Source organism: Sinohyriopsis cumingii, unplaced genomic scaffold (genome assembly GCF_028554795.1).
Source record: "Sinohyriopsis cumingii isolate HCF-2022 unplaced genomic scaffold, ASM2855479v2 utg000615l, whole genome shotgun sequence".
Lineage (NCBI taxonomy): Eukaryota > Metazoa > Mollusca > Bivalvia > Unionida > Unionidae > Sinohyriopsis > Sinohyriopsis cumingii.
Genome location: NW_028315917.1, coordinates 1,173,456 through 1,190,580, shown reverse-complemented (window position 1 = coordinate 1,190,580; position 17,125 = coordinate 1,173,456). Strand labels below are relative to the sequence as shown.

Sequence of the window (17,125 nt, the reverse complement as noted above, 5' to 3'; positions counted from 1 at the left end):
TGATCCACATAACTGGTCCATGTATCTGTTGAAGCAAAAGGGAATTTTGGCTGTTTGTTTAGCTCTTTCCCCCACTGTTCCACAATAAAAATAGAGTTGAACCCTGAGGAGGCAAGGCCGATAAGAGTCGCAAATAATGCCGAGTCCAGAGCTGGTGACATGGGTGATGGAATGGTCTCAGATCATGTTCATTTCTGATGTTTTGTGGCTGAAGGATCAAGAGTCAACTTATCTCCCTTGTCTGCCAAAGACTCTCAATGAGGAAATGTCAGACTTATGATGTCTTCATCCACTACTGTGTGTTTCTGTGCTTTGCCCATGGTACTAATCTGTATGACAAATAAAGAAGAGCATATAAAACTGTATAGCCCTGCACCTGTCTTTTGAAAGCAGTGTTAGTGCAGAGCTTTATCTTCAAAGGTTGACCAAGAATTGATAACAAAGTCTATTAAAGCAGTGAAGAGAACAGGTCTAATTGCACCTGTCTTGTTTGGATACAGGGTTGGCACAGAGCTATACCAAATGATGTTTACCTGGAAAACAGTGATAGCAGATGATTTTAATTGCAATGCTACCTGTATCAAAAGTTAAGGATGGCATGTACATGTAAAATCATTGAAGAATGGCGTCTGGGTTTTGCTCATAATCCTACTCATCCAGCTTTTTGCTGATATATACTTATTTACCTGATCAAAATTTCTGTTAAAAAATACAGCATATATATAGGATCTCAAAGGGTAATGACAATGCTGAATTTATGAAATGAGTTGAATAATGTCCAGCTTTTGAGAGTCTTGGCTTACAAAAGCTGGACATTCTTCAATGAGTTTCATAAATTTAACATTAAATCATTACTCATGTGAGATTCTTTTCTCATATTAGTTTTTATTTCAGTGGAAATTATTTAGAGAGCAGAACAAATAATTTAAATTCATTCCGACTGAGATGTTGAACCTTTAATTTGTTGTGCATAAAAGATAGATCAAAACAAAGCTGAACAAGTATTAATGTTTAAAAGATTATACATATTTGCAAATTATAATCAAAGAACAAGTGTCCTTTGGAATAAACAGAACATTTTACACAAGACATAATCATTTTTCAACTCAGAATGTCTAATGCATATGATGTCACATTGTTTGATACAGTACCGGTTCAAGTACAGTAAATGATCTATGTTTACCCTAAAGTATCACTTTCACAAATAAATATGACATTGTTGTGATATTCATGTGAAAGGAGGATTACAAATTCCCATATTTACTGAAATGTATTTGAGACTGCATATCTGCATTATTTGATCTGGAATAGTACACTTCAGAAGATAGAAAAGATTTCATTTTGAGTTGGAATTGCATCACATATTTACTTTGTAAATATGTTGTGACTGGATGAAGTTCTGTCAGCTGGGTGACCAATTTATGTCCACATTCTTTTGTGAACAGAGGTTTGTTTATTTACTTTTCTAAGTTAAAATTTAAACTTAGCTTGTATATAATGTGGATGCCATGTTACTGGTAAACAACTCACAACTACCCCCACACCCATTATCCACTGAATAATATCCCCAGTTTTACTTGTGGATGTTCTTGCCTTGGGTTTTTACGCCCTTTTTCATAATCTGTACATGTTGTAATGAGCCCATGTAAATGGGCCATATTCAAACAGATGTGACCTTTACACCACAATTCCCTTTGGGCAGTCAATACAAAAAGAACTGCCAACAAAATGTTTTAACAAGCTCAGTGACAAGAAGTTTTAACAAGCTCAGTGACAAGATATTTTAACAAGCTCAGTGCCAAGAGGTTTTAACAAGCTCAGTGCCAAGAGGTTTTAACAAGCTCAGTGACAAGAGGTTTTAACAAGCTCAGTGACAAGAGGTTTTAACAAGCACAGTGACAAGAGGTTTTTACACGCTCAGTGACAAGATATTTTAACAAGCTCAGTGCCAAGAGGTTTTAACAAGCTCAGTGCCAAGATATTTTAACAAGCTCAGTGCCAAGATGTTTTAACAAGGTCAGTGCCAAGAGGTTTTAACAAGCTCAGTGACAAGAGGTTTTAACACGCTCAGTGACAAGATGTTTTAACAAGCTCGGTGACAAGAAGTTTTAACACGCTCAGTGACAAGAAGTTTTAACAAGCTCAGTGCCAAGATATTTTAACAAGCTCAGTGCCAAGAGGTTTTAACAAGCTCAGTGACAAGAAGTTTTAACAAGCTCAGTGATAAGAGGTTTTAACAAGCTCAGTGACAATAAGTTTTAACAAGCTCAGTGACAAGAGGTTTTAACAAGCTCACTGACAAGAAGTTTAAACAAGATCACTGACAAGAGGTTTAAACAAGCTCAGTAACAAGAAGTATTAACAAGCACAGTGACAAGATGTTTTAACAAGCTTAGTGACAAGATGTTTTAACAAGCTCAGTCACAAAAAGTTTTAACAAGCTCAGTGACAAGAAGTTTTAAAAAGCTCAGTGACAAGGAGTTTTAACAAGCTCAGTGAGAAGATGCTTTAACAAGCTCAGTGACAAGAAGTTTTAACAAGCTCAGCACATACGTCAAATCTGATAATAACTGGATCAGAAATATGATCTTCAGAGTTGTTACAAGCTCAACCAACCAGATGCAAGAATCAACTCATTAATATACATGGAATTTGCTCATTATCTAACTTTATTTGATAAAGATATGGATAATTTAAGCCCATAATCTATATCTGATCAAAAACAAATTTAGAAATATGGCTTCATGAATTATAAAAACCTCAGATACACATGGACAAAGTTATGAAAAACAACAGTACTCAAAAGTAGGAAAAAGTAGGCAGGGGATCAAGGGGGCTACCTTGTGGGTCTAGTAGAAAGTCCTGGAGGGTGGGTCTAAGGGGAAAAAAAAAACAGAAGCTAAAAAAGGAGTAATTTAGACACTATAAATCTGCATGAAAATTGTAACAATCCAAAAGCTGTTATTAAACAATTTCATTTTCATTCACTAAGTCAACAAATAATATTTTCTCAGTCTTAAATCTGTTATCATGCACTGCTTTTTTGTTGTCAGTCTCTTATGTTTCAAAGTCATTCTTCTGTTCTCACTATGAAAGTCAGTCACCATATAAACATTGTATAAAGCTGCTGAAATAGATAATGCATTTTCCTCAGTACAGGACCAGCAGTTGGGTGAAGTAGGTGGTTATCTTTGAAGTTTCAACTCAGAAAAAAGGAGTGTGCTTTTCTTGTAGCCATTTATAAATTGGAGAGAAGAAAAAATTAATGCAGTTATCGTATTTGCTCATGCAAAATTCCAACAGTCATGACCAATGACCAAGATAATGTAATGAATTTTTTAAAAAATCCTTCTGTGAAGCAAAGGAGGGGGGATTATAGAAATTAATGGCAGAATGACAAGCATGGAGATTTGGTCAAAGTGTCTCACTGAATTAAGTGCCCTGTATCCTTTTTCATTCCCATGAGGCAAGTGTAAGAATCTAATAGAAGTGGAGTATAACCACTGAGTTATTCGGTTTTCCATTGAGGGAACTGAATTATGTCGTGAAGTATGAACTTCATGATTCAGCTGATCACATCTCATGAGGAGCCTTGAGTAAATCTGAATGCTGCAAGAACACTTCCATTTGCTTCCTAAAAAGTTAATCATTAGTTTAAAATTAGTATCCCTAAGCATGGGCTTTTTTGCCTCAACTAAATGCTTTCCAGTCACTTTAACCCACTACCTCTCCCCCCAATAAAATCAACAGATTTGGTGGATTTGGAAGATTGATCAGTGGGGAGATTCTGAAGATGGAATTTCCATCATATGATGGAGAACTTTCATCCATGACTAACTCATTACAATAAATGTATCTTGCTCATTTTCAGAATCTTTAGAGATCTTGGTGCCTTACAATTATAGTCCAAGTTTGAAAAGAATCAGATGTGAAAATATTGTGTTCAGAGTGGTAACACACCTAGCCTATTAGATTCAAGATCATCTCTTTCAAATGTGTGCATTTCACTCATAACTGAAGTCAATTGAGATCTTGATGATATAAACCCATATTCCAAGTTTGATCAAAACTGGATTAAATATTTGTCCACAAGAGGTAACTAACAAATGTTGATGAATGGAGCTCAACACCATGAGCTCACATGAGATTATAGAGATAAAAATCAAATCTGGGCCAAACTTCACAAATGTCATAAGTTATAAAGTTAAGTCTGGCTAAAGGACAGCTGATTGGTCAGTTTTAAGGACAGTTAAATTTCAACCAGTTAGATCAACAGATTCATGATTTATATTTACATCCATGCAAAAGCTCTGTCAGTGAGATCCAGACAGTTTCTAGATGTTACTTATTTGAAATGTCATACCTGGGTTTAGATCCAAACGGCTTCCTGTTGAATGTGGCCAACGAAGGGCATATTTAACTAACCGTCCCCCTCTTCTCCATCTGTTTCTGACGCTTGCTGAAAAATGTATATGTAAAAAATATTATGATACTGATCTTTTGTCTTGTTCTAATTGTGCTTTGATAAATTCTCAAAATTAGCATGAGAGAGAGAGAGTGTGTGTGTGGAGGTGTGTGTGGGGTGTGTGTGTAAGTTGTTAATAGTAACTGACAAAATCACCCAAGGACACAGAGCTACTGAAAGTTCACTTTCTAAAATTCAACACAATTTAAATACAAAATGTAAAACCACAATATAAAAAAGTGTGATAAAATGATAAGTATGTAAAATAGTAGCCATATAAATGTGTGCACGATCTCAATACTGATGATATAGGATATCAAGATCACATGGTTTAATTATGACCCTAATGTCAAATGAAAAGACAAAGTATAGAACTTACTGAATTTGAGAGAGAGAGAGAGAGAGAGAGAGAGAGAGAGAGAACAGTGGCAGATGCAGATTCTTGGTGGAAACATGAGATGCATAAACATGGGCCTGACCCTACAAAAACAATTCATGAATTCATGAAAAATCATGAATGTTCATGAACATTCTTGAAATATTCATGATCAGTTCATCATTTGAGTTCATGAACAAATATTCATGATAGTTCCTCAACTAAGTTCATGAACACTTCAAGAACTTTGATGAAGCATGTACTTGAAGTTCATGAACACAATGATGAACTTTTATGAACTATTATAATATCTTTTAAGTTCCTAAAATGTCATGAACTTGGTTCATGAAAAATCCAAGTACTTTGATGCACCATCAAGATATTTCTTAAAAATATATATGAAATTTCTATATCCTTATATTCATAAAATGTTCAGGAAAATTCATCATACAAAATTTTCACAATATTAGTGAAATATAAATAAAGGTGAATATTTTTTAAAATGTTAAATGATATGATACTGCATAAATGTTCATAGAGATCTTTTATTCAATACTTGTGTACTTAACCTGAGTAGTTCTAGATTAATATGGGAAAATATTTTCTGGCCAGCATGAACAAAATGTATTTGCTATAAAAAGCTTCCAATGACTTTGTTCTAACATTTTTGCTCATTACTGTCATAAACTACATATTCTAGTGACTTAGTCACTGGTTGCCAGTTAATTGCCGTAAAAAGAATATTTTCAATATCATTTTTTGAAGTAAGTAGAAGTGCAGAGAAGCGATTATGAAGAATATGAAGGAAATGATTTGGTGAGAGCAAAATTAGGTGAAAAAGCGTACCAAGCCTGGCTCATCAAAATTACGGTGAGTATCTTTTACTTGGTCATTTGTGATTATTTCAGTGGAAGTTAAATGGATATTTTATTGGTTATTATATGTCATCATATTTTAACCAAACTAATGATACATGATTTTGTTCAGACCTAATTTAAAGTTGCTCTTCGAATTTTGGAAAATCACTGAACTTTATAACAACAACCCCATTTGATCTCGATACCAGATGTGGTATTGCATCTACAATAGGAATTGAGATGCTTGATATTGTTTTCTTTTTCATGACATCACTATTTCTATGATCTGATGTAATTTGGTAATTTAAAACAAAAGAAACCCCTAAAATAGTTAATGTGTCAAACTGTATACAATACAGGTGAAAATAACAATGCGATGAAACTGGAAGCTGCTATATGCAACATGCGGAGTCAGAGTGGATGCATTAGTGACATACTAAGAGCCTATACCACACAAGTCTGACATTTTATCAATAGAAAATGGCAAAAAAATCTGAAAGCATGAAATAACTGTTAATTAATTAATTAATTAATTAAGATAGATAGATAGATAGATAGATAGATAGATAGATAGATAGATAGATAGGTAGATAGATAGATAGATTAAATAGATAGACATACAGACAGACATATAGATTAGATAGAGAGATAGACATACAGACAGACATATAGAATAGATAGATACACAGACAGACAGACATATAGATTATATAAGATAGACAGGCAGATAGATAGATAGATAGATAAGTTTATTTAGTGTAATGATGTTGTCAATAAATTTTGTCATATTTTATTGATTAAAACATCTGACTCCTGTGACTACACTTATGGCTAATTCAGCTTCAGTTTAAATACAACAAGTGACAAAATTCTCCAATAATATAAATGTTCAGTAAGTTGTGTATTAAATGTAAATGATTAAATAATTCTGAGTTGGATCCTAATTATTCCAGTAAATGAAGTGGGGTACAAAAAATAATGTGCTAAAAGCTGAAGACAACATTGATCAGAGGTTATCTGTAATTAACTAGCTTTATCTTTCTTTCAGATCAGACAGCAGAAAAGTGAAATTATTAGAGGATGAAGTTTGTAGGTTAAGGAGGAAAAAATTAAAAACTGGAGGACCCTATGGCCAAAATTTAGCTACATTCTGTCAAGTAGCTGGGTGGCGAAAAACAAAAATGGCTTAAAGCTAGCACCAGAGTGTATGTTAAAGAACATTCAGTGGTCATGTGTTGAGTTTGGCCACTGTAGGTTCTGGAATAGCCCTGAAGGCTGCAAGGTTATAAGCTCACATGGCTGCACATATCTTAGAAGCTTTTTGGACATTGGAGAGTATGCCCCCAAATTTGAATAGTTTACCATCTGCAGAATGAAATGAAAGAGTTACAATCAATGGCATTAGCTTCCAGAAAGTAACAGGTTTTGCACAGGTATGATCTTGGGCCATTTTGCCGACTGACATCTGGTTATTATAGCCTGGTTTGGCCACAACTCCTGCTCACGAGCAGAAGGCACGACAACCCATTACTGTTTTTGAATGACTGTGGCTCTGTTAAAATCATGCTTCTGATGTTTATGTTTGATACAAGAGCACTCATGCATCTCCAAGTCAATAAAACTATACTCTTCTTTTAAAACAACAAAGGTTTGGCTTCCATAGGATAAGGGAAGGGACACAATTATTATTGTAAGCTTACAGCTGGTAGCATGCTGCTGAGAGTCCTGATAAAGCACTAGACTAGCTCAATCTATATCAAGATCTTTTGCTTATACAGAGCCATTTTTGAGTGTAAAGTTCCTAATGGCCTTGTGACAGTATGCAAATGGTGCCAGTGGCATGTTATGGAAGAAAGTATTTTGGCTCCTGATGATGAGTGTCGCATATATGCCGAAGCCAGAGTACTGGAGCTGCTCGAATAATCTACCACACCTTATGCCAATGATCCATTATCAACATTTTCATACTTTAATGGTAGTTAAATGCAATTATTGGATGCTAAAGCAGATGCAAAAATCAGCATTTCACCATATTAGTGTGCTAGTTCTCATTCCAATGCACAGGCTCTCATAGGAGATGCACGATGAAAGTGTTCATGCACAAACCTATCACAGTTTCTTTTGCTAGAATTACTTCCTGATGGAAGAATGGTCCCAGAGTTTATCAGTCACAAATGTATTTTATGGTGCATGCTTGAAATATTTATTGTGTACCTTGACATGCAAAATATTCAGGTAATCTGTAGAGGGAATCAGGACCAACCACCAACCATTGATAGAGAGCAGTTGCATGACTGGCTGAGACAGCATGCAAACTATGACAAAGAAGTGGAGAAGATCACTGTGCCAAAGAGGAAGCCTTTAAAACCTATAAAGAAAATGTGCTTCAGATCAGACAAAATTCAGTCTGAGGAAATGAAGAAGGCACTCGCCACAAGTCTTGACTGGAATTCCTTTCTCGAACAATGGACCTCTTCAAACTGTTTTTTCTCATTTAGCTGTGCGTGAAAAAAACAGGGCAAAAATCAACACCTAAAACCATGCTAAAGCTTGACAAAGTGCTTTATCTAAAGTGGCAGCAAAACAGCCATGGAGCTGATTGTAACATTGAAATGCTCTGGTCCTACTTTCACTGTAACATTGAGCATAGTTTCTTTTAAGTCAGTAGAGTGTGTGATTAGGATTTTTAATGTAGCTTTTAACAATTTTTCAGTCATATCACTATGATGTCTGCAGTGTGGCAGTTTATAGTGATGTCTAGCATTGGGGCATCATGCTGCAGACATGTAGCATGAAGTCCCACCCAGTCGGTGATCAAACCCGCGACCGCCCACTTCCGAGGCAGACGCTCTAACCACTAGGCCACCGGAGCGATTTTAAGTCAGTAAAGTGCCGAGAAGAGACTATGAAGAATATAAAGGATATGGTTTGGTGAGAGCAAAATTATGAAGAAAAACATACCTAGCAAGGATCATACAGAAATTACAATAAGTATCTTGGTCAAGGTGCAAGGCGAGGTCACTCCAGTCTCACTACTGAGTGACGAAACAACATGGAAGCTGGCAGTGTACGGGTTATAAGTCCCATCCGATTGGCGTAGGGAAGGGGTACCATGGGTCAGCTTTGCTGGTGGGAAGGATCGTAGTGTTCCACTGGCTGACTACAGCCCAACTCAAGCTCGGCAGCCCCTGGTCAGTAAGGTGTTGACCCGCCACTGTCTGCCTGCTCCAGTAGGTGTCTGGAGCTCAGAGTGTTGCTCATCATGACAAGCAGACGGTAAATCCACAACAGACAAAAGAAACAAGAAACCAATAAAGAAGACTCCAGCTCTTCGATTTGCAAGTTGGAACATGTGCACCATGTGCACATGCATCTCTGATTACCTCAGGGAGGTGGACAACACCTGGAAGATGGCCATCATCGATAGAGAACTCACCAGACTAAATATCAGCATAGCTGCCCTCCAGGAAACCAGGCTTACCTCCAGCAGCCAGAAAACTACACCTTTCTTCTGGAAGGGTCAAGACCTGAGGATCCCCGCCAGCACAGAGTGGGCTTTGCCATCAAAAACAACCGCATCACCACTGCTGCAGGTCCTGTCAACATCCTCAGTGTCTACGCCCCCACTCTCAGATCTTCAGAGGACACAAAGGATCAGTTCTATGGGCAACTGGATGAACAGATCAAAGGATGCCCCAAAGATGAACCACTATTCCTTCTCGGTGACTTTAATGCCAGAGTAGGTGCGGTCCACAAGTCATGGCCTACTTTGCCTCGGACATCATGGCACTGGAAAGACCAACGAAAATGGTCAGAGACTGCTGGAGTTGTGCACCTACCATGACCTGTGCATCACAAACACATTCTTCAAGTGTAAGCCACAACACAAAGTGTCATGGAAACACCCCAGGTCTCATCGCTGGCACCAGCTCGACTTGGCGCTCTGCCCTTAACAGCGTCCTCTCCACCAGAACCTACCACAGTGCAGACTGCAACTCCCACCACGCCCTTGTGAGCAGCAGGGTGCGCCTACAGCCACACAAACTACAACGCTCAAAAATAAAAGGACGCCCTCACATAAACACTGCGCAGATGTTGGTTCCCTCCAAAGTGAAGGAGTATGCATCCGCACTGGACCAGGCTCTCCAGGACCTGCCAGAGCATGATGCCACAGCCAAGTGGAACTCCATGAAGGGTGTCATCTACAGCACAGCCATGTCCACGTTTGGCAAGAAGGAACAGCTCAGCCAGGACTGGTTCAACACACACCTATCAAGGATGGAACCAATAATCGAGGACAAACGAAAAGTCTTCATAGCTTACAAAAAATGCCCTAATGAACAGATGCCTGCTGCTCTCAGAAGTGTCTGAAGCAACATCCAATGCATCACTAGACAGTGTGCAAACGAGTACTGGCAACAACTGTGTGAAGGAATCCAGTGCAGTGCCGAGTCTGGAAATATCCAAGGTATGTACAGTGGCATCAAGAAGGCTCTAGACCCTGCAGTGAAAGGGGTCAACCCCCATGAAATCTCTGATGGGAGAGAAGATCATTGACCGTGAGCAACAGATGGCCAGATGGATGGAGCGCTACTCAGAGCTATACTCCCAAGTAACGTCAGTCACCGATATGGCCCTTAACAGCATAAAGAAACTGCCCACCATGGAGGAGCTCAACAAAGTGCCCACATTAGAGGAGCTCAGCAAAGCAATCGACTCCCTCCCAAACGACAAAGCACCAGGTAGTGACAGCATCCTGCCTGAAGCTATCAAATGTGGGAAACCAACATTGCTTCAGCCGCTGCATGAGCTACTTTGCCTCTGCTGGGAGGAAAGAGCAGTCCCCCAAGACATGCGTAATGCCACAATTGTGACCCTTTACAAAAACAAGGGTGACTGCAGTGACTGTAATGATTACAGAGGGATCTCGCTCCTGAGCATTGTTGGCAAAGTGTATGCCCGCATCATACTCAACAGGCTGCAGCTGCTGGCAGACTGTGTATACCCGGAATCCCAGTGCAGCTTCAGAGCAGGCAGGTCGATGACAGACATGATCTTCTCCCTACGACAACTCCAAGAGAAGAGCAGAGAGCAAGATCAACCACTCTAAATGATGTTCATTGACCTCACCAAGGCTTTTGACCTGGTCAGCAGGAAGGGCCTTTTTAAACTTCTCAGTAAGATCGGTTGCCCCCCCCCAACTCCACAGCATGATAATCTCCTTCCATGACAATATGAAGGGAACAGTCCTGTATGATGGATCCTTCTCAGCCTCCTTCCCAATCAACAGCGGCATGAAGCAGGGCTCCATGCTGGCGCCAACCCTTTTTGGGATCTTCTTCTCCCTGCTCCTGTCCCATGCCTTTGATTCGTCCACTGATGGCATATATCTACACACCAGGTCCAATGGGAGGCTGTTCAACCTGGCACAACTATGCTCGAAGACCAAAGTGAGGTCAGTGCTCATCAGGGAGATGCTTTTTGCAGATGACACAGCTCTTGTGACCCACACCGAGGATGCCCTCCAGAGAGTGGGAGACCATTTTGCTGATGCCTGCAAGCAGTTTGGGCTCACCACTGCCTGTAAAAGACAAAAGTCAGTGGCCAATATACCACCATTGCCCCTTCCATCAAAACTGATGTTGTCACCCTGGAAGCAGTCAACAACTTTACGTACCTGGGGTCAACCATCAGCAACACTCTCTTGCTTGATGTGGAGCTGGACAGAAGGCTTGGAAAGGCAAACACCATCATGGCATGACTAACAAAGAGGGTGTGTGAAAACAACATGCTGACAGAGCACACCAAGATCCAAGTCTACCAGGCCTGCATTCTCAGCACCATTCTATATGGAAGTGAGACCTGGAGCACCTACATGAGGCAAGAGTGCCGGCTTAACTCCTTCCATATACTTTGCCTAAAACACATCCTGAAAATCAACTGGCAAGACCGCATCCCACACGAGATCCTGCAGTGTGCAAGTACCCCCAGCATGTACTCCCTGCTGAGCAAATGCGGTCTTCGATGGCTGGGACACGTCAGACGCATGTAGGATGAGAGGCTGCTATAGGACATCCTATATGGACAGCTGGCCAACAGCAACAAAAGAGTTGGCTGCCCCTCACACCGTTTCAAGGATGTGTGCAAGAGGGACATGAAGGCATGCGACACTGCACCTGATGGCTGGGAAGTGCTGGCCGAGGACCAAGGCACCTGGTGACTGATGTTAAGCAAGGGCATAGCAGTCGCTGATACAAGGAGAGGCCAGCTGGCAGCAGAGAAACCTGAGATAAAGAAGAGTGCGGCAGCAACCTCAGTAACTCAGACTTCCCAGTATGTCTGCACCAACTGCACTCGTGCATAGGCCTGCACAGCCACAGCGGATGATGCCAACACCCCAGAGACAGACGACACTTCAAGGGCACTATTCACATGGTCTCTCAAGACTGAGCCACCAATGATGATGATTATGGTCACTCATGGTTATTTTGGTGGAAGTTTTATTGATATTTTATTGGTGTTTATTAGTCATTATATTAATTGTAGCCAACCTAACTTAGAGTGATTTTTCAGACCCAATTTAGAGTTGCTCTTAGGATTTTTGAAAATCACTAAACATTACTCAGCATCCTACTCATTCTAAATCATTCCTACCTTTTCGATCTCAATACACACACTGTACTGCATCTACTATATGAATTTAGATGCTTGGTATCATTTTTGGTTTCATAACATTGCTATTTCTATAATCTGATGTATGGGTTGGTAAATTAGAAACTTCAAAAGTTAATGTGACATATTGCATACAAAAGTACAGATGCAAATAGAGACCTGATGAGACCCAAAGCGATACACAATATGAAGAGTGGGAATAGATGCATGAGAGAAGTCTGATGTTTTATCAATAAAATATGATGAAAATTTGTGACATGAAAAAATCTTATCTGTACATGTATAAAGAGCAGGCTGTTTAGTGTAACAGTGTTGTCATAATATTTTCTTCATATTTTATTGATAAAACATCAAACTCCTGTGACTGAACCTACGGCTAGTTGGCTACAATTAAAATAAATGGACAATGAAACCTGTGACAAAATTCTCAGTAAATGCCCAGTAAGCTGAGTATATGTTTCTGTTCAATCATTTTTTTAAATACAAGGGATTAAAAGATTTTGAGCTAGATAATGACTGATCAAAGTAAATAAAGTAGGGTACAATAATAACATGTTAAAACTGAAGTCAATGTTTATCAGAGGTTATCTGTACTAATAAACCAACTTCATCTTTTTTTCAGATCAGACAGCAGAAAAGTAAAATAATTTGAGGATGACATTATTAGGTTAAGGAAGAAAATTTGATAACTTGTGGATCCTATGGCAAAGATGAAGAGACATGAAGAAGTGACAGTTGCAGCAATGTTAAAGATTCAAATGGTGATCAGATGGAACAGCTCAAGTTGCAGATGGTGACATTCAGTAGTGACAATGGGTTGGATGTGATTAAATTGTTGGCCCTGAAGATCTTCATAAAAGACACGTATCTGACATGACAATCTCAGCGGAAAAGATCTGTAAAGTTAGGAGAAACCCACAAGAAAACCATTAATGTGTCAAAATTTAATATGCTTGAACAATTAAACACAACTGCTTCAATATCTCTCCAAACATTTTCATAGAAAAATTACAGAACATAAGAAAAGTGTTGTGAAGAGTCAAAAAATGAATATTGCCTGTCAATTGTCATGTTCTTTGTTGCATCTTAGAAATTAATTTTAAGACTGTTTTTAAGATAATATATGTTGCACTTTCTTTACTGTTTCAAAAGCCCCACCCCAATGTTATATCATGATTCAGTAGGAAATGTTGCTATAGGTATTTGTCGGTTCCTCAGATATCAAATACTGTATAGGAACTGTTCATGAACAGTCATGAATTATTCATGAGAAACTTTGTTCATCATAGTTCATGTACATGTTCATGAGTAATGATGACCAAATCTGTGAATTATTATCAACTGTTCTTGAATTCAGTTCATGAACAGTTTGTGAAGTGTTGGTTCTTGAACAGTTCATGATTTCAAAATTTCATGAATTTACCATTTTCAGTTCATGCATAACAATGAATACTTTCATCAACCTTTTCATTTTCAAGAACAAGACATGAAGTAGCCAGTAGCACAATTTCATCTGAACAACAAAACCAACTGATTCAAATAATGAGTCTGAACCTCTGCAGAAATTATTCCAAACAGATTTTAATGTATTTAGTATGCTGATTTCAGAGATGATGAAAAATTTATTAATTTTCACATAACTATCCCTAAAAAGACACCCACAAAATGCACTGCATCTCCAAAAATCTGACTCAGATTTGTATGAAGCTTCAAATGTCAGATTCCACCCTGTCTGTATATATTTGCATATAAAGTTCAGGGAAAATAAGGTAAAAAATATTCTTAGCTTAATACATTTCAATCAAGATATTTAGTTTTTTGAGGAAATTATAGAAATTGGTTGAGAGGAAAAGGATGTTATTTGACAAGAATTGAAGTGAGTGTGGCTTTTCTTTTAAACAAAATGTTTAAATTTCTCACATGTAGCCATAATTTTAGCTGCTACAGTACACACTCCTCACAGTTCATACACTTTCAGAATATATAGTTTCATTTGTTTACTTCTAATTGTTTTGCTTAACTATGCTACCTTGTTAGTTTTTGTCAAAAGCTATAAGTTCCCAAACGTTCATAAAATGTGAAAAAAAGAAGAAAAATTAGTGAAATAACCTGACAATGTGAGTACAATTTCTGCTATCATACCAAAATGGATATGGCATGTACACATAGACATATGAACTTAAAGATGCACAGATGCACCAGGACAGACAGCAGCCAAACTATATAACGCCCGTTGGGGAATAATAAATTGAGCAATGGAATGACTAGGGGTTGGAGCCACACCTGTACACATGTGCTTTAGATCCCTTGTAAATCTACCACTGTATAAAAATATTGCTACCACATACATAACAATACAACAAGTTCAAATTATAACAAAAACCAATGGCTCACATTTTCAAATATCTGCATTTTTCGCTGCATATTCCAACAATGACCACCCAGGGCTCATTCTTGCTCTACCCTACCCCTGACAGTGATAAGTCCAAGTGCAAAATCTGTTATATATGATGGGCCTTCATGCTGTGGCTGCATGTATTAATGTAGTTAGAAAATATCAGAAAAATGTTACTGCAAATGACTTTTATTTGTATTTGACCTTGAAGCCTTTCCCATGGACTCTAGGAATGAAAGACAAGGAAGAAACCTCTCTCACACAAGGTCGTAATAGGGGCAACACATAATTACTACAAAGTTATGTGAATTTCTATTCAACATTTTAGAAATTTAGAAGGGGATTTGGCAATCGACAAACAAAAGGATGGTGGGACAGAAGGATGGAATGGTAGATGTTATCACTATATCATCAATGTGTGTGTGTGTGATTTGGATTTTTAACATAGCTTTAACAATTTTTCAATCGTATCGCTACAATGTCTGCAGTGTGACAGTTTATAGTGATGTCTAGCACTGGAGCATCATGCCACAGACATGTAGCATGATGTCCCACCCAGTCACATTATCGTGACAGCAGGCTGACCAGTCCTACCACTAACCTCTTAATGCTAAACGCCTAGCAAGGCAGCTGTTAGTACCATTTTTGTAAGTCTTTGGTATGACTCAGCCGGGGATTGAACCCGCGACCTTCCGCATCCAAGACGGATATATCTTCAATAATTTTTAAACTAGAAATTGGATCTTAGAACACAGATGCCCCAGAGAAATGCCTACAGTGACCAATTACAACACTGACCTGAAGAATGGTAGATAGATCAACAATTTCTAGTTCAATCAAAGGCAAAATGAGTGCTGAAACTCATACAGTGTACTTCAATTAAATAATTTAGTATACATTTACTTTATATACAAAAATTGTGATTTCATAAGAGATGAAATGGTTTTGTGGCATACTGAAATATATTCTAACAGCAAAAGGGAACATTCCTGCCATTTCTGTTCCACATTTATGAGAAGTTACAAGTGGGTAATGGCATCTATAGTTATGATTAGACTCTGCTATTATAATTAAGTTATCACATTTTGAGAAATGATAATTGGCTGGAAGATTTTCAGGTCACAGTGCACATTTACTATTTTCTCACCCTAAATATTTTTTATGAAAAACTGCCCTGTTATAAAATTATCTACAATATCATTTGTCATCATGTGCAGTATGTACTGATTGTCACACATTACTTTTTAGTTTTTTTTCATGTTGTGCTGCCATTTCATCCTGTGCATGATGATGACATTTTACTGGGGATTCTAATTCTGTAAGCTTTTATTATCAAGGGTTCCATCAAACACTATTTTATGTGTATTCAAAACAGAGCTACTTATATTAGCCCCATCATGCAGGACAGACATATGCACAAACAGATGCACACAAGTATGTATGAAATGAATCCAAAATACAAATCCTTCTCAAACGGAGGGCACACAAATTCTGAGGAAGACTGACACTGTATACTCTTCAAACTGTTCAAATTAAACTTGAAACCTACCAGTAACTGTTAGCTGAATTGAGTCTTCTTGGGTTTCAGTCCCCACTGAGCCACGACAGATGTAATTGCCAGCATCACCTCTTGTTAGGTTATTTATTTTTAGAGTAGACTGCTTGGTATCTGAATTGTAAGCCTTAACACTGTATTTCATGTTGGTATTCAAATGGGCACCTAATGGGCCAATCCACTCCACATCAATGGTTCCTGAACCAGTGGCTGTGCATGTCAGAGTTACTGACTCTCCTTCTATGGCTGTAAGACTGGAACCATCAGTTATGTGCACAGAGAATGGTACTGAAATGAAAAGATGAAAGAAGTTTTTGCAATTTAGAATATAAGTCAATTTTTGTCATTTGCTGAAAAAATTCCTTCTTATCTTGTGCAAATAACCGTCTCATTATTAATGTATGCTTATACCTGGTTACAAATATTTAAATGGACAGGATAAAACATGATACCACCAGTGTGAGCAGTAGAGTATAGATGAATTAAAAAACTGCTTACCTGGCCTCAAGTCAACTCATCATTACATATTCATATAACTGTGCTAATCAAACTGCATTATTGGGTCTCTTATTTGTCACACTATTACATATTCACTTGCATTTTCTACTTCATTCATGGTATGGATGGCAGTTTGCATGGCTTGGTCTTGCTGTGTCCAGGTAACGTGTGTCAGATAGGATTTGTGGAAGATTTCTAGCTGTGTTTGAGTTGGATTTGCCAGGAGAGCTAAATGGAGTAGCAGCTTCAACAAACTTAAGCTTCAGAGAAGCTTAAGTCTTCTTCATGTATCACTAACCGTGTTTTC

At 38.2% G+C, this 17,125-nt stretch overlaps 2 protein-coding genes across 6 annotated transcripts in view; both read right to left on the bottom strand.

The window, feature by feature from the left end:
- The window catches only part of LOC149773759 (CD82 antigen-like), a 294,550-nt gene that overhangs the window by 185,604 nt on the left and 91,821 nt on the right, over positions 1 to 17,125 (bottom strand). The window lies entirely within an intron of this gene.
- LOC149773761 (uncharacterized) overlaps positions 1 to 17,125 on the bottom strand; it is a 113,720-nt gene that overhangs the window by 32,891 nt on the left and 63,704 nt on the right. For all 5 annotated transcript variants that reach the window (XR_016417291.1, XR_016417290.1, XM_089946055.1 and 2 more), the window contains exons 8-9: positions 16,315 to 16,608; positions 4,364 to 4,459 (exon numbers count right to left, since the gene is read on the bottom strand). Coding sequence is in view for 3 of the 5 variants with exons in the window: in XM_089946055.1 (XP_089802181.1) it covers positions 4,364 to 4,459; positions 16,315 to 16,608 (390 nt within the window). In the remaining 2 variants the exon portion in view is untranslated. The remainder of the gene's footprint in view (positions 1 to 4,363; positions 4,460 to 16,314; positions 16,609 to 17,125) is intronic.